Raw genomic sequence first — 18,141 nt, 5'->3', positions numbered from 1 at the left:
CATTGCAACTGCCTCCTCACTGTTGTTTAATGAAGAATCGGTCAGAGAAAAGAGCTTCCTCATTCAATTCTGTGAAACACTTGAGGTCCAAAGTTCACCTTTAGAAAGCAGCAAATACAGAACTAGGCAGGATTTTCTTTAAAAAAATTTTTTTAACTGACACATAACAATTGTATGTATTTATGGGGTACATAGTGATGTTTCGGTACACACAATGTATAGTAATCAGATCAAAGTAATTAGTATACCCATCATCCAAACATTGATCATTTCTTTGGGTTGGAAACACTCAATATCCTCCCTCTAGCTATTCAAAGCTATATAATACCCTACTGTTATCTATCATCATCGTACAATGCTATAGGACACCCAAACACATTCTTCTTACCTCACTGTAATTTGTGTCCTTCAACAAATCTCTCCCTATCACCTACTTTCTCTACCCTTCCCAGCTTCTAGAACCTTCTGTTCTACTTTATACTTCTATGAGCTCCACTTTTTAAAAATACACAGTGTTCACAGATGATGCTTCCTGAGTTCCTGGGTTTGCAGCTGCATCTTTGGGGCAGCTACGGATGGAGGTGGAGGTGGGGGTCAAGGAGGTTCTGTGGCTACTCTTATACTATTCCACTCCACATTCCTCAAAACAGCAGCTCCCCGAGAACCTGCTGCATGTATTCAGGGTGTCCTATTGTAATGAAGTCCCCCCTGCCTTTTTTGTCGTTAAAGGGAATCCACTGTTCTGGGGCAAGAACTCAGAGCTCTCACCACTGCTCTATCTCAGAGCTTGTGTGATCTGAGCTTCTGGGCTGCTCCCTGCAACTAGGCAAACGTGGTGACCAAGGGGAGAGGGGGCCAAGTGCCCAGGGACATGTGCACACTAGGAACATTCCACAGAAGCAGCTCAAAGGGCATCAGGAGGAGGAGCCCAAACTGCCCTCTAATGTTGACCTGCCTTCTCACCTCCCTGACAAAGGCCCACTAGGTATCCCCTGACCCAGCATGCTGGTTTTAAAAGGGAAGAAGGAAAGAAGCTGCAAGACAGGGAGAAATCAGGAGGGTTGCTGGCTGCCTTCATGCCCTCAAGTGACAGAATGACTTCACGAAGAAACTGAGGCAGGGTAGAACCTTAGGGCTCGGGAAAGTGGTACTCTTGAAAACTAAAAGCTGGCTCTGGTGGTTCACACCTGTAATCCCAGCACTTTGGGAGGCCAAGGAGGGAGTGCATCCCTTGAAGACAGAAGTGTGAGACCAGCTCGGGCAACATGGTGAGACTCCATCTCTACAAAAAAAAACCAAAACATAACCAAAAATTCTAATTTCAAATCAGCACTTAGACTTATGCTGATTTATCCATTTCCAGTAATTTGAACGCATATCTGCTTTTGCATGTGCAAATCTCTTTGAGGTTGGGTTTAGCCCCTTAAAAATTAAAAAAAAAAAAAAAAAAAAAAAGGATATAGGCTGGGCGCAGTGGCTCATACCTGTAATCCCAGCACGTTGGGAGGCCGAGGTGGGAGGACTGCTTGAGGACAGGAGTTCGAGACCAGCCTGGCCAACATAGTGAGACCACCTCTCTACCAAAAAAAAAAAAAAAAAAAAAATTAAAGGATATAAATCTGCTATCATGGAGAGGGCGGTAACTGATAGGAAAGACACGAGGATTTTCATCACATATCTGCCATTAAATGGTGTAATGCCTTGAGTTACTAACCTCATGGCCCTGTCTATAAAGTGACCAACTGACTAATCTCTAAGATTCCTCAAATTGAAGATGCTGTTACTCAATAAACAGCTCACTCAGATAGTCCCTCTTGCCGCTAGCAGTCATTTTTGCAATTTTGACAACAGGAACCTTATACTCGGCTCAATCCTCGCCCGGATTTTTCTCTACCATCCCAACCTCTAGCCTTCTGCCAACTCTGCTCTCATTTCAGTTACTGCTACAGCCTCTCCTGGGTTGGAAGGGTGTGTCCCATTATCAGCCAGTGCCTAAAGGACTTACCTCTTCATCTTAACATGCTGAAGCAAATACTTGTAAACTCAAATGCTGAACAGAGTTTAATCTGAGCTGTCTTTGGGATTAATGAAGTGGAAGATGGATTGAACCTCTTGACTGTAGGTAGAAGAGTGAGATTTCAGATTTTATTGACTGGAAAAACAATGCTACCTGGAAAGGGCTGTCCAGGTTTAATGAGTTGGTATAGGACTCCAAGGAAAAACAGAGGTGAGCTCAATACTTTTTTTGAAAGATACTCATAATGCACAAATATATAGATATATTTTTGGTAAAGTTTCAGGCAACACTCAGATTCATAAGAGTATTCTGAATATTTTTTGGAAAACACAAACTGGTATTGTAGCCTCCTATAAAGCAGAAGCCCACAGCCAGTGGTTTCGAGTTAACAGGGCTGGGTGTGCATTCCAGCACTGCTGTTTACCAGCCACGGGGACTTGGGAAGCCCGTGTAACCTTGCAAAGTCTCAGTTTACTCCCCTATAAAATGGGAATGAAAACAGGACTTCTTCAAAAGTTGGGAGAATTAAGACAGATAATGCTTGGAAGAGAGGTCAGAATATATTAAGTGTTACATAAATACTAGTTACTATTTCTATTAAAAATCGAGGTTGGGGTGGTGGCTCACACCTATAATCCTAGCACTTTGGGAGGCTGAAATGGGAGGATTGCTTGAGGCCAGGCGTTTGAGACCAGCTTGGACAACAGAGCCAGACCTCATCTCTACAAAAATTTTTAAAAATTAGTAAGGCATGGTAGTGCATGCCTGTGGTCCCTGCTACTCCGGAGGCTGAGGTGGGAGAATTGCTCTAGCTGGGGGTGTCGAGGCTACTGTGAGCTGTGACTGCACCACTGCACTCCAGGCTGGGCGACGAAGCAAGACCCTGTTTGAACCATCCCCCGCCAACACACACTGTTCCTAGCCTTTACTAGGAGTCAGCACCCCAATTCAGAGAGCCCCAAAATGGAGAAGAGAAAGTACATTTAGCGGACAACCAAGGAGACGTGGAATGCTTGTAGACACACCATCCACAGTGGCCTCATCAAGTCAGGGAGCTCAGGGGGAGAAGGGAAAGGAAATGGATTTTTACGGAACTCCTAAATAGGAGCTTCCTGCCTGGTGCACTTCACTGAATCCTCACAGAAACATCACCCCCATTTTCATAGCAGAGGTCACAGGGGCATAGGGAGGCTGATCTGGGAGTCTAACTCTGTGGTTCTGTCTTTTGCATAAGACACACGGGTAGGAGCTTTCTGTCTTGGTCCCAGCTGGGATGCCCTAGTAAACCTGTAGAGAAGGCAGTCACATCACCTCCCCAGCTGGGGCTCTTTGCATGACAGTGCAAGCATCAAAACCTAAGAGCAGGAAGCAGGAGATGGAGGCAGGGGCTCTTTGGATCTGCCAATAAACAACAGATGCCTCCGGAGCCCCTTCCATGTGTGAGGTGGTGTTGGGGAGACAGGAACAGCAGACACGGGTCCAGCGCTCAGAGCTGCCTGCCAGGAGGCAGAAGACAGCTGGTCACAAGAATAGGCCGGGTGCGGTGGCTCGCACCTGTAATGCCAGCACTTTGGGAGGCCCTGGCGAGAGGATTGCTTAATGCCAGGAGTTTGAGACTAGCCTGGGTAGCATAGCGAGACCTCATCTCTAAAAATAAAAAAGTAAAACAATTAGCTGGGCGTGGTGGCATATGCCTGTAGTCCCAGCTGCCTGAAAGACTGAGGCAGGAAGATCTCTTGAACCTGGGAGTTTGAAAATACAGTGAGCTATGATCATGCCATTGCACTCCAGCCTGGGTGACAGAGTGAGATCCTGTCTCTCAACAAAGAGACAAAAAAGAACGAGATGGGTAGGAGGTGCTATAGAAGGGGGAACTCACAGCTAACTGGGTAATCAACCTAGACTGCAGCTGGTCACATCTAGTTGGGATTTTTTTTTTTCTTTTTTGAGATGGAGTCTTGCTCTGTTGCCCAGGCTGGAGTGCAGTGGCATGATCTCAGCTCACTGCAACCTCCGCCTCCCAGGTTCAAGTAGTTCTTTTGCCTCAGCCTCCTGAGTCACTGGGATTACAGCATGCTACTATGCCCAACTAATTTTTCTACTTTAGTAGAGATGGGGTTTTACCATGTTGGCCAGGCTGGTCTCCAACTCCTGACCTCAAGTGATCTGCCTGCCTTGGCCTCTCAAACTGCTGGGATGACAGGCGTGAGCCACCGCGCCTGGCTGGGTGACTTTTTTTTATTGCCTCTCTGAGGAGGTTAAGCCTGCCTCCGAATTATTATTAGGAAAACAGAGCGTCAGGTCAGCTCTCCAGCAAAAAATCTTTCCTCCCAGTTATTGGAAGGAAAATACCTACTCAAATGATACTAGACTGAAGATAGAATTTGTTGTTTCTGGCCACCTTATGACCACGTTTCAATCCTAATCCACAGGATTTTTATTGAACAAGGTCACTAATAATCTGGCCAACAAGGAGAACAAAAAGAGATGACCCTAAAAAGACAATTCCCAACCGAGCAGAGAGAGATCGAATGACTCAGGCCACGTCAGAAAGTCATTTTTGCGGGTATTTGGAAATCTGTGCAGTGAACTTCCCGATGCTATGGACATTGTTTGAGACCCTGGAGACCGTGCCTGTGTCACTGTGGGTTTCCCAGTTTCCAGCTGGGGAAGTCCAGACTCCAGCTGGGGGACAGCTGGGTGTGGAGGGCGGATGTGGAGGGTGGAGAGAACGCCAGCAGCACAAACAGCAGCTCTCCTCCCAGCCGGCGGACGCATGGAAGGACAACCTCATCCAGCCGCAAGCCAGAAATGCTCCAATTGTTCAAAAGACCCCCGGCGACTCAGCACCGGACATGAGTGCACATTCTGCCCGGAGGACATTGTCAGGAGCCACGCATGGCTCATCTGTTTTAGACACAGAGGGAGTACTGATGACCAGACACTAATTTCAGAAGACAGAGAAGCGATGCTTTCCTCTCTGGAAGAAGAGGAATCTTCAAGGCAAACAGTGCTCCAGAGAAAAAAGGAATCTGTTGTTCAAGAACTAAGGAAGGGAAATGACAATCTGTCTCCTTAGACTTTCAGGGGGGAAAAGAAATGAAGAAGGCATATCCCCAGCAGATCAAGAAAAGCTGTAAGGAAAAGTTCTGGCAGATAACCCAGGAATAAATACAAGGAAAAGGTTAGAACTCTTCTTTATGATAAAAACATATTTATTTCCTTGACAAATCCTCAGTGATGAATTCCTGACGTAAAAGATGTCTCAGGAGACCTCGGGGAATAATACCACATTGCAGATTGCGGGATAAACATTTCATCTCTGGGGACAATGGCAGAGAATTAAATGTGATTTTCAACATGAAAAATGCATGCTTGGAGAACTTTTCATCAGGCTTAGAAATTTTAGAAATAAAATAGTTCATTTCAGAAAGCACTGAAACTGAAGCTCTTTGAAAAGCAGGCACCTTTCGAGGGTGGCTGGGAGCCTCTGGAATAGCTTTGCTTTCTGGCTAAAGTCCATAGCTCACTGGCACTTGGTGAAGAGTGCAAATGTAATTTACCAGAGAGAGAGGGAAAGAGAAGAGAGAGAGAAAAACAGAGAGAATAAAAACTGAACAGTCAATTAAAAAAATTATCAGTATCCAGTAAAATATCCAGTTGAAACTATGGTTTGTAAATGCTACAGTTTCCATTTCTCAGGCTGTGAAATGAGTAAGCTGACCTATCTCCTGGCTCCAAGCTTGTGAGGCTATTGCAATACCAACGTTTGCAGATTTACTGTGTATTTCAGTGATCCGTGTTCTGTGCTCTCAGCAAAGGAGCACTGGAACAGAGGGCTGGCCCTTAATGGGAACAGAGAAATGCTCGTGGGACGTGAGAGTGAGATCTCATTTTCAGTATTTAAAATTTCATCACAGTCCTACCCACTCAGGAGGCTGAGGCAGGAGGATCACGTAAGTCCAGGAGTTTGAGGCTGCTGTGAACTAGAATTGTGCCACTGTACTCAGGCGGACAGAGCGAGACCCTCTCTCAAAAAAAATTTCATCATTGGAAAGTCATTCATTTAGGTTACATGTTGTCATTTGGTCCTGGTTCTCTTTAGTGGGCAAATATTCCTTTATTAGTAACACCTGAGGGCATAAATACAGCAGCATAAATGACTTTGTTTTTATTTCCCTCAAAATAAGAGCAGAAAGGATAACTATTCTGTCTCCTTCTCAATTTTGACTCAGGTCAGTCGTGCTCAAACAAATCCAGAACCACTCATCCCCCAGAAAGAGATTTCACAGCTCTCCCTGGGCACACGGTCCAGCATAAACAAACCCTGGCACAATCTGACTTTGGCTGTGCCCTGCGGCAGAGCAGAGGCTATGACCAAAATTAAGGCCCCTGGAATCCTGTCCATTGTTAGACCTAAAAGGAGAGGCCACAGGCCATTGGTAATAGAGAACTTTAAAAGGGAGACAGAGAGGGAGAGGGAGAGAGGGAGAGAGGGAGAGAGGGAGAGAGGGAGAGAGGGAGGGAGGGAGGGAGGGAGGGAGGGGGAGGGGGAGAGAGAAAGAGAGAAAGAGAGAAAGAGAGAAAGAGAGAGAGAGAGAGAGAGAGAGAGAGAGAGAGAGAAGACAAAACCGAAAACCGTCGTATAATTTATGGCAGCGCAAAACACTGAATTTTGATCTGAATACAGCTGTGATCATAACGTTGGCAGAGCCTATCAGCTCTCCTCTCTGTTTGGAGAGATGTCAGATAGCTGGCACCCTCATTGTTACATTAGTTATTAATAAACTCCTTCACAAAGGGAGGAAGTGCTAGCATTCAGAGAATGGGAGTGTGTCAACAGTTGAGGACTGAATGCGGACAGATCCCAGGGAATGCTGGTCCCACGTTGAGCACAACCTGTTTTCTCCCAGAACGGAAAGTGTCAGAGCCAGGGTACAATGATAGACTGCAGGTTTTGTTTCATTTTTTATTTTTTAAACCCAAGATCCATCACCAGATTCTTGAGAATCTTGCTGATCACACAACAGATGACTCAATGGTCACCTCGTTAATCACACAGCCAAATTCCCATTTGAAAACACAACATATCCCTTAGTTTTGTAGAGAAGGCATAGTTCATGGCCCTAGACTTCCAGTCAAGTAGCCAAGAGTGGCTTCATCGTTCCATGTAAGAAAGGTTTTAGTCCCATTTTTTTGTTTGGGTGGTTAAGGCAACAAGCCACACATCCCTGCAGAACATTGGGCATTTCCTAAGTGGGTTTGTGCTGTTTTCTTTAAAAAGGCTGAGAACAAAAACTAACTCTCCCAGCTCCCACTGAAATCTGAGCTGTTCTCTGATGGCTGGGACAGGTGTGGTGGCTCACGCCTGTAATCCCAGCACTTTGGGAGGCTGAGGCAGGTGGCTCACTTGAGCTCAAGAGTCTGAGATCATCCTGGCCAGCATGGTGAAACCCCATGTCTATTAAAAATACAAAAATTAGCCAAATGTGGTGGCATGCACCTGTAGTTCCAGCTACTTGGGAGGCAGAGGCAGGAGAATTGCTTGAATCTGGGAGGCAGAGGTTGCAGTGAGCCGAGACTGTGCCACTGCACTCCAGCCTGGGGGACAGAGAGAGACTCTGTCTCAAAAAATGAATGAATGAATGAATGAATGAATGAACTGGTCTCTGATGGGAAATCCCCAAAACAATGCTTAGAACAACTCTCAGGCTCTTTCCACTTTCAGACAAGCTATGAAGGGGGCCGTGCGTCTTCACCTACAATGACACACACACAGTTACTGCTGCTTTTGTGGTTATTCCCTTTCTTCTCCCCTCCAACCTTTTCTGGAATTTCAAGCAATATGAGATGGGAAGGGAGGAATAAACCCATTGAAGTTCCCACAAAATGGATTTTGGATTCTTCTTTTTTAAAAAAAATCTCTGAATATGTCTTCATCAGATGGTTTGAATTCATAGTTGTCCTCTTGAACTGTCCCTGAGCCTTCTGAAAATGTGTTATCTGAAGACGCAGGAGCAAAAGCAACAGAGAGATGCAGCTACAAATGTGGACGCAATCACCATCTCACGGGGACGTGAATACAACGCGCCCTGCCTGCCCCCACTCCAGCGGTCAATAAACAGAAGCACTGAGTCCCTGTGCAAATGGATTCAGGACATGGTTCCCCGACCTTCCTCCCATCTGAATGCCACTCAGCGCTGCACCAGGAGGTGAGAATGTCATTCCTTTCCTTCCAACACAGGCTCACAGCTTTGACTCAGATGGTTCACCACCTCTAAGGGCCTCCACTTACATCCAGGTGTGCAGGGTCTCACAGGGGACAGCTCACTGCTCTGTGTATCACTGCTGTGGGATTCAGGGTCCCGGTCTCAAGCTTTAATTAATCACTTCAACTATGCTGAAATCATCTGCTGCTGAGTTATTGCAGTGTGATCAGTGGACTGAGAAGAATCTGGTGATGGATCTTGGGTTTAAAAATTAAAAATGAAACAAAATCTGCAGTCAACTATGTTGACTTTTTCCATTTGAAATACTAAACCGTGGCTCAGAGCTTTGGTAGACATGGATATCGGCTTCTTACTTATTTATTTATTTTTGAGACAGAGTCTCACTCTGCCTCCAAGGCTGGAGTGTAGTGGTGCAATTTTAGCTCACTGCAACCTCTGCCTCCTGGCTCAAGCAACTCTCCTGCCTCAGTCTCCCAAGTATCTGGGATTAGAGGCGTGTAATTACACGCGTGGCTAATTTTTGTATGTTTGGTAGAGAGGGGGTTTGGCCATGTTGGCCAGGCTGGTCTCGAACTCCTGCCTGCCTTGGCCTCCCAAAGTGCTGGGATTACGGGCCTGAGCCATTGCGCCTGGCCTGGCTTCTTTAATAGATACCAATGACCTTCTTCACTTCTTTAGCATATGAGGCCTCAGATACCAAGTACTAGGCTTCAGTAATATTAAAGGTAATTAAGTGTCCTTAAATAGGCAAATAACCTTCAAAGTTACTAATAGCTTAGAAAAATTTTATGTCTTTTTTTTTTGGCATCAATAAGCAGTACACAAACTCTTTGCAGAGACGGGCTATAAGTTTTTAAAGTGCTGTGTATAGGGCCGGGTGCAGTGGCTCACAGCTGTAATCCCAGCACTTTGGGAGGCCCAGGGGGGCGGATCACCTGAGCTTGAGAGTTCACATGGAGACACCCTGTCTCTACTAAAAATATAAAAAATTAGCTGGGAGTGGTGGCGTTTGCCTGTAATCCCAGCTATTCAGGAAGCTGAGGCAGGAGAATTGCTTGAACCTGGAGGCAGATGTTGCAATGAGCTGAGATTGTGCCATTACACACCAACCTGGGCAACAAGAGTGAAACTCTGTCAAAAAAAAAAAAAAAAAAAAAAAAAAATTGCTGTGTACAGTACCTGGCAGAGCTGGGAGCTAGCAGAAACGTTTATACCACAGAAATCTTACAGTGGTGTGACGCGGCTCAGACACATCATGATTTGGTTATAGATGACGGTCGGAGAACGAATGAAAGATGACAAAGGTGGATACTACTGCAGGAGGGGACTGACGTGACACAGCCTTCAAAGGTCTCATACCAGTGTGACAAAGGCTTACAATAGAATTTGGGAAAAAATACTGGTGGCAGATCCTATGAGAGGTCTCAGCAAGGCCCAAGGTACCATAAACTCTAGGAACACAGAAGATTAGAAGATTCTCTCTCTTTTTTTCTTTTTTTGAGACAGGGTCTTACTCTGTCACCCAGGCTGTAGTACAGTGATGCCATCACAGCTCACTATAGCCTTGAACTCCTGGGCTCAAGTGATCCTCCAGCCTCAGCCTCCCAAGTAGTAGGAAATATAAGCATGCATCACCAGGTCCAGCTATATTAAAAAGAAGATTTTTTTTAGTACACATGGGGTCTTGCTATGTTGCCCAGGCTGATCTGGAACTCCTGGCCTAAAGCGATCCTTCCTCCTCTGCCTCCCAAATAGGTGTGAGCCACTGTGCTAAGCTGAAGATTCTTAAAGCTCAGCACACGCAGGAGTCTTACTAGTGTTCTTCACAGTTTAATTTCAGTAACTGTGCATTGAACACCTACTGGGTGTTGGGCACTGGGCCAGTGTTAGAAAATTCTCAAATGGTGACTAGTTTCTCAAAATGCTTTTAAGAAACATTTATTAGATACCATCTACCAAGGAGGTGAAAGAGAGAAAACTGTTGACCACCTTGGATAAACTGGATACTGGGTTACGTGCATCCCCTTTTCTGAATGAACATCAGAAAACAAAATGCAGCCAGTGTAATCAGAAGAGTGTTAACAATCAGTGCTGTCCTGGAACTGCAAGCAGCGGGGCTTGTCCTCTTTGCCAGAACACATTCTAGGCAAAAGGGCAGAAAGGCCGGAAGAAAGGGGTGGAGGTGAGCCAGCCGCCTAGATCTTCAGGCCAAGGCTAGATTTCCCCATTGCAAGGGATGTGAAAGCAACCCCTTCCAGAAGGCGGGGCGCTGCCAACGCTTTCATCAGGGGAAAGCTTTATCCTCCTGGTGCAAGGAAAGACTGGCAGCCATGAGCCGTCCCAGCAGGAGGGAGAACAAGACTGAGGGATGCTAGAAATTCCCTTTGTTCCCCGATGGAATGTTTCCTGTTTGCAGCGTGTCCCTCCAAAGTCTTGGTGCTCCTAAGTCACAGGAGGTGGGTGTGGGGCACCCCAAGAAGCCTCCACCCTGGTATTAAAGGATGTTTTGCGGGCTCAAACTTGCAGGGCTGGGAAGAGTCGGACCTGCCCTCTGGTTGAGTCATGGGGCTTTCTCACCTTCTCACTAGGGTTTCTTCTTGCTCAGCTGTGCAGCAGCAGAAAGGGCTGAGGGCACTGAAACGGATAATGGGAACCACTCTGCAAGTGGCCGCAGCTGCTCCTACTAACACCTAATCACCTTAGCCTGGGGCCCCAGAGCTGAATGATTAAGCATTTGAAAATCACTTTAATGTCTTGGCATACCGATGCTTATATATTAGGTGTAGGGGTGGATTAAGCAGGAAGGTTTTCTTAGGATTTATCTTCTAGCCCACCAGATTGATGAGCAATGTCCAGCCTGCGGGCAGTCATAGAGATGTACTGGCTTCTAGTCTTAAAGATGCTTGGATTTCATATCTCTCTGTGTGTGTGTGTGCACGCGCGTGTGTTTCAGACAAAGTCTTGCTCTGTTGCCCAGGCTGGAGTGCAGTGGTATTATCTCAGTTCACTGCAACCTCTGCCTCCGGAGTTCAAATGATTCTCCTGCCTCAGCCTTGAAAATAACAGGGATTACAAGTGTGCACCACCACGCCCGGCTAAGTTGTGTATTTTTAGTAGAAATGGGGTTTCACCATGTTGGCCAGGATGGTCTCAAACTTCTGGCCTCAAGCGATCCACCCGCTTCGGTCTCCCCAAGTGTTGAAATTACAGGTACGAGCCATGGCGCCCAGCCAGGTTTCATTTCTGATGGGTTCGTGATATCAATTTCATCTCAGAAAGTTTGGGGGTCCTCTTCACAGCTTCATCTATAGCTGCTATTAAGGTAAACTGTTGCCTTGGTGCCCCCGGAGTCTGCCAGATACTAGGGGGCCCATGCAGATGGACCAGGACACAGGCTTAAAAGTGGGCATACCTGGGTGCCAGGATCCTGAACTCACCCACCTCAAGCTTTTGTCTGTTCCACAGCAGCAAGACAGTCTCTCTAAGTAAAGTGCCTAGACCGGCAGCATCAGCCTCACTCGGAAACCTGCTAGAGGTATAAATTCTCAGTCTCTCCTCAGACCCATAGAATCAGGAACTCTGAGAGGTGTTTTGACAAGCCCTCCAAGCAGTTCTGATGTACACCAAGGTTTGAGAAGCACCGAGCCTGAAGAATCCAAGCTGAAGCCAGCCGGATTCCCTATGCTAAGGGGGAAGGTGGGCTGACAGCCTCTAATCTGACGCTGGGTTTTCACAGGGTTAGGGAAAAACGAGACTAGGCTGTGTTTAAAACACAAACAAGGTGTTGGCTCTATCTGCTCTGGGTCATTCAGCAGGAGACTGGGAATGGCTGTAATTCGAGGCAGGGGTCTTTGGCTTTGAATTTCATTCTGTGTGATTCTAGAAGACAACACTCTCTGTAGTCTTCATTGCAAACTCCCAAGCCTCAAAAAGGATGAGGATTGAGCCCATTTTTTGGATGAAACATTTTTGAAGGACCAAAGCAGGGTGGGGTTGACAGTGGCCCCCAGGTGATGTGGCCGAGGCAGCTCTAGGTTTATGGGACCTGAAGCTTATATAATTTTAGTGGGTTTTTTTGTTGTGTTTTGAGACAAAGTCTTGCTCTGTCGCCCAAGCTGGAGTGCTGTGGCACGATCTCAGCTCACTGCAACCTCTGCCTCCCGGGTTCAAGTGATTCTCCTGCCTCAGCCTCCCGAGTAGCGGGATTACAGGTGTGCACTGCTACACTCGGCTACTTTTTGTGTTTTTAGTAGAGACGGGGTTTCACTATGTTGGCCAGGGTGGTCTCAAACTCCTGACCTCAAGTGATCTGCCTGCCTCGGCCTCCCAAAGTGCTGGGATTACAGGCTTGAGCCACCACACCCGCCCTTTAGCAGTTTTATTTAAGAAAAGTAATACAAAATATATTATGTTCACAGATTTTGCAAAAACACATGACCGTGTGAATGCATGGCTAAGGTCCCCTGAGGGCCTTGGCCTGTCCAAGGAGGGCGCTGACCTTAATGCTCCATTGACTCCAACAGTAACCTCGCCTCTCAGTCCAGGAAGGATGTCTGTCCTCTGCCTGGTCCTTTAAACTTTTTCCTGGCTCTGATTGGATCACGCCAGCCAGAAGCTAAGGAGACCATTTTTAGCTCCTTTTCCTCTCCTGTCTTTTCCTTTTTAATTTGTTGTTTGCAGCCACTATATACAGTAATATAAATTATCGGGGAAGACTTCTTGCTTTCTTTGTATGGCTCAGAGACAGCTGCACGGCTCCTACATCAAGCAGCGTTTTCCTCACGTTGCACTTTTCGTTTTATTTTGTTTCTTGAGACAGGGACGCGCTCTGCCACTCAGGCCGGAATGCAGTGGTGCAGTCATTGCTCACTGCAGCCTCAATCTCCAGGGCTCAGTAATCCTCCCTGCTCAGCCTCCCAAGTAGCTGGGACTACAGGTGCTGTGCCACCATGCCTGGATAATTTTAATTTTTTTTTTTTTTTGTACAGACAGTGTCTCACTATGTTGCCCAGGCTGATCTTGAATTCCTTGGTCTCAAGTGATTCTCCAGCCTTGGCCTCCCACAGTGTTGGAATGACAGGTGTAAGCCATCGCGCCCGGCCACAGCGCACTTTTCTAACATTTCCAGACCGTGGCTACCTCCCTCCCTCCCTGCTTCCTTCAAACCCACTCCTCCTCCTGTCATTTCAGTGAATGGTACCCCCGTTTTTTGGTCAGCCAGATCTAAGACCTTGGAACTCCTCTGTCCCTCCCAACATCAAAAGACAAAATGACTTGGCCAAGGGTGGCCGAGATGGACGGCGGAACCAGATCTCTGACTTGCAATTTCAAAAGGCACTGAGTGGAGAAACCATACCCTGTGACAGCCAGTCTGCCCTTTCCTACACGATAGAGAAAGGATTCTGCATTTTTAAAAGCCTGGAGAAATCACCTGGGAGTAGAATGCAGCATCTCCCGGCACCAGACCCTGAAATTCACAACACACGAGCGGGCACATGAGCAGACCCCACTTTCGACCCTTGGACCTGACATTCCCGAGTCTGCCACTGGCATTCTGAAAGGCTCTGGGGGGTCCTGAAGAGACTGAGTTGTGACCAGCAGGCCTTCCTGCACTGAATGTTTTAACTGATCCTTTTTTTCCCCTTCCACTATTTGATTCTATAGAGCTGTTTTCTCAGATTCACGTTTTCTCAGGATCCCAACCTTGGCCTGGAAACCAGAGCTAGCTCTGGAGCAGCCTGCCCAGCAGTGTCCCCTGCTGCAGCTGTCCCTGCCTTCCTGGGTCCCCTCTGCGGTCCCAGCCATGCTCAGGGGGCGCCCCTCCAGCTGGCCCCTGCCCACCTGAGGACAGCAAGCTGCCACTGCTGCCACTGATGATCTTCCCCTTGCTGCCCATGTTGGCCAGCTTGGAGGTCTTCAGCGTCCCCGTCTCGGTCAGGTCGATGGCGATCTCACTCAGACTGCGTGCCGCATGGATTTTGGACTGGAAAGGAAAGAGCAGCAGGTCAAATAAGGGACGCTCACCCCACGGAGGAGACAGTCATACCTTGCCTGCCCCTGCTCACCGTCTTGACATTCCACAAAGGGACTTATCTCCCTGACTGACGTGCTGCATCCCTCCGCCTAATCATTAATCACCAAAACTCTCTGCAAAGGGCAGAGGCAGATCAAGAGCTGCACCAAGGGGGGACGTTCTACGCCTCGGATTCTGTAGGCTGCACTGTGTTGTGCTTAAGAGAACGTCCTGATGGAGGCAAAGTGACTTCATCTCGCTGAGCCTCATTATTCCCAGCCACAAAACAGGGTAGATACCACTCGCCACCCAGGGGTTGGTTCTGGTCAAAGGAAAGTGTGGGAAGGGTATTCCTCCCCTCTCCCTCCTTGTCTGCCTGGCACACAGCTCTCAATAAACATTGTGATTATAATTATTTGGTGCTTAAACAAGGAGGAAAAAATGATTTTCAGCATTCTGAATGCCATATGAGATTTAAACCTCTTAAAGGGTTAGCCATGTGGTCATGGAAAGTTCAATTGACAGAGAAGTGACAGTGGTTCTCCAGCTTGGGCAACACAGCAAAATCCCTTCTCTACAAAATATTAAAAAATTAGCCAGGTGTGGTGGTGCATGCCTGTAGTCCCAACTACTTGGGAGGCTGACACAGGAGGATTGCTTGAGTCCAGGAGTTGGAGGCTGCAGTGAGCTGTGCAATGCCTCGAAGCTGGCCAACATGGACTGCAGTGGTTGCACCATTGTACCGCAGCCTGGGCAACAGAGTGAGACCCTGTCTCTTTAAAAAAAGAGAAATGACAGTGACAGCTCTCTAGACCTGCAATCACAGGGTGCATGATTGTGGAAAAACTGCTCATTTGGGTTCTGGGGTCCCACCAACCAGCGTTTGACATAGTGCTTTGCTTGTGTTCTGACCTCTAAGTGCATGCGCCCAAGTCTTCCTATTATGGTTGAAAGGCCACTCCCTTCAATCCACGGTGATTGGTTCTATTTGGTTAACAGTCACAGCAGGTGAGACTAATTAGAAAACAGGTCTGTGTTCACATTTACATTACAAAGAGCAATGTTTTTTTTAATTTTTATTTTTTTTTTGAGACGGAGTCTCACTTTGTCACCCAGGCTGGAGAGCAATGGCCCAATCTCAGCTCACTGCAACCTCTGCCTCCAGGATTCAAGCGATTCTCCTGCCTCAGACTCCCTAGTAGTTGGGACTACAGGTGCCCGCCACCACACCACGCCCAGCTAATTTCTGTGTTCTTAGTAGAGATGGGGTTTTGCCATGTTGGCCAGGCTAGTCTCGGACGCCTGACCTCAAGTGATCTTCCCGCCACAGCCTCCCAAAGTGCTGGGATTATAGGCATGAACCACCACACCCAGCCAAAGCAGCGGCTTTTCTAGGGCTATCTGCTTCTGCTTCTGTCTCTGGTAGTGACAATGTGTTTGCATTTCCCACACGTGTGTCCAGTGTCTGCTTGTTTCCTTCTTCAATCAACTTTCTGTGAGTGTGCTCAAGGAACAGGCTTTGCCTGTACACAGAACTTCGTGAAAACAACTAGAAACAGTGGGATGCCCCCCACACTTGCTCATCTGTCCTTTCTGCGGCACACACATGGGCAGAACTGGGCGAGGGTCACTGTTAAGGCTTCATGCCTGGCCTGTGGAATGCCAGGTCTTTCCCACACATGGGAGAAAGCAGGCATGGGGGCACTGGCGAAGGCCGTGCAGGGCTGTGGACCCACCGCTCCTGGATGCCCTCCGTACGGCCTTCCTTCCATGCCCAGGGGCCCTCATCTGTCCAGCCAGGACTGTCTGGATGCCTGCAGCTCTGCCCTTCCTCTGCCCTCAATGTTGCTGTCAGTACTGGCAAGGACAACTTCCGACCTCATGTTAACACGATGGAAATCCGCGGGCCGGAAGAAGTGCTGAGACGTGGCGCTTGTTTTGTTCACCTGGTGTGAACCGTCTTTCTCCTCCTTCTCCTCCTCCTCCTGTCTACCCCATGGACCTTTCCTCGACTTATGCCTCCTTCCTAACCTCAACTTTCTTCCTTGCATCCAGACCCAAGTTGACTTCCTCAGGGGAGTTTCCTTGTTCATAAAACAATCCTGGCTGCCAGGCCCTCGAAGGATTTTGGCTTGCCGCAGAAGGAAGGAAAAGGGCCTTTTATTTCATTTTGACACAGCATATCAATTGCACCCATCTGGTTGAGTTTTACCCTCTAAGCAAGCATGGCGCGTACAATCCATGACTTCCTTTCTTTCTGCACCGCTCTGTTACAGAGACCCACGTTTTAAGAAAAAGTAGCCCACTCCCAAACGGTGATGTAACAATAACTTAAGAAGGCTTAGACCAATTCAACGTGGGGTGAAGGGTCTGGCCTCTCAAGTCAGAATGACCTGAATTAGAGGCCATGTGTGATAGCTCAAGCCTGTCATCCCAGCACTTTGGGAGGCTGAGATGGGTAGATCCCTTGTGGCCAGGAGTTTGAGAACAGCCTGGCCAACATGGCAAAACCTTGTCTCTATTAAAAATTCAAAAATCAGCTGGGTGTGGTGGCGTGCACCTGTAGTCCCACAGTCCCAGTCCCAGCTACTCGGGAGGCTGAGGCAGGAAAATCACTTGAAACAGTCGGGGGAAGCGGGGCGGGGGGCAGAGGTTGCAGTGAGCCAAGATCTCGCCACTGTGTGATCTCATTCTTGCCTTAGTGCTAGAGCGAGACTGTCTCAAAACACACAAACGAACAAAAAACAAAAAAGCAAAACCCCTGAATGAGAACTTTGACTTTCCAGTGAATCACTATTGGACTTTGACCCTTCACTTTCCTGATCCTCAGATACCTGTTTGTAAAATGGAGGTCTTAAAACCCACATCCCAGAGTTGTGATAACAATAAATAAAACAAACTCAACCTTCGTCTTAAAAAAACAAAAAGAAAAAAGACACCAAGATGAGAAAAAAAAAGTAAAGTAGATGATTTATGTAAAGGCCATTGCAGCAAGAATGGGATCTGCATTAGAGTCTGGCTGTAGTTTGCTGAGGTTAGATTGATGGCCCAACCAGATCTTTTGGGGACCTCACTAATGACATGAAAAACTTGTCCCCCTTGCCATATCAGGACTTTTGCCACACATCAACCTTAAAACAAAAATATGAACAAAAGGCATCCTTCCTAAAGGGGCTAGATTCCTGGAAGCTTTAGAAAACTACCAGATTTTTCTTTTATTTTTTTAAACAGAGTTTTGCTCTGTTGTCCAGTATGGTGGAGTGTGGTGGCCCGATCTCAGCTCACTGCAACCTCCGCCTCCCTGGTTCCAGCAGTTCTCCTGCCTTGGCCTCCTGAGCAGCTGGGACTACAGGCGTGGACCACCACGCCTAGTTAATTTTTGTATTTTTAGTAGACAGGGTTTCGCCATGTTGGCCAGACTGGTGTCGAACCCCTGCCCACCTTGGCCTCCTGAATTGCTGAGGTTAAGGGTGTGAGCCACCATGCCCTGCCCAGATTCTTTCTAGAATGGAAATATCACAGTGACCTAACAGACTCAGTGGAGAGAGGACCGGGAGGATGTGGGCACTGACAGGGAGAGTTTCTCTTTGCAAAGTCCCCAGACTCCGGAACGTTTTGCTCTGCAAGTCTTTCCTGATACACGTGACTCAGTCTTCTCACTGATATTCTGGGAGCAAGGCTTCAATGTCCCTGTTCCCCTTTTACTCTGCCTTTGACCTTAGATAGAATGGAGAACTGCATCCGGGAGAAAAAAAAAAACATTAGGAAGAAGGAAAGACATTTGGATTTGGGGCCAATTCAAGAAGTTCCCACTCTGAGTTCAGAGGGAAAAGTGTCTAATGTTTACTCTAAACATTTTGAGCTTTCAAATATTTTCCTGC

At 47.3% G+C, this 18,141-nt stretch overlaps 1 protein-coding gene across 11 annotated transcripts in view; it reads right to left on the bottom strand.

Annotated features, from left to right (window-relative positions):
- The window catches only part of FRMD4A (FERM domain containing 4A), a 679,421-nt gene that overhangs the window by 34,301 nt on the left and 626,979 nt on the right, over window positions 1–18,141 (bottom strand). For all 11 annotated transcript variants that reach the window (XM_064368421.1, XM_064368419.1, XM_064368420.1 and 8 more), the window contains one exon: window positions 14,089–14,230. In XM_064368421.1, coding sequence (XP_064224491.1) covers window positions 14,089–14,230 — 142 coding nt within the window. The remainder of the gene's footprint in view (window positions 1–14,088; window positions 14,231–18,141) is intronic.

This window comes from Aotus nancymaae, unplaced genomic scaffold (genome assembly GCF_030222135.1).
Source record: "Aotus nancymaae isolate 86718 unplaced genomic scaffold, 86718_ANA_hifiasm-v0.15.2.pri h1tg000077l, whole genome shotgun sequence".
Lineage (NCBI taxonomy): Eukaryota > Metazoa > Chordata > Mammalia > Primates > Aotidae > Aotus > Aotus nancymaae.
Note: the sequence above shows the minus strand (reverse complement) of the source record. Positions and strands in the feature narration are given on the sequence as shown.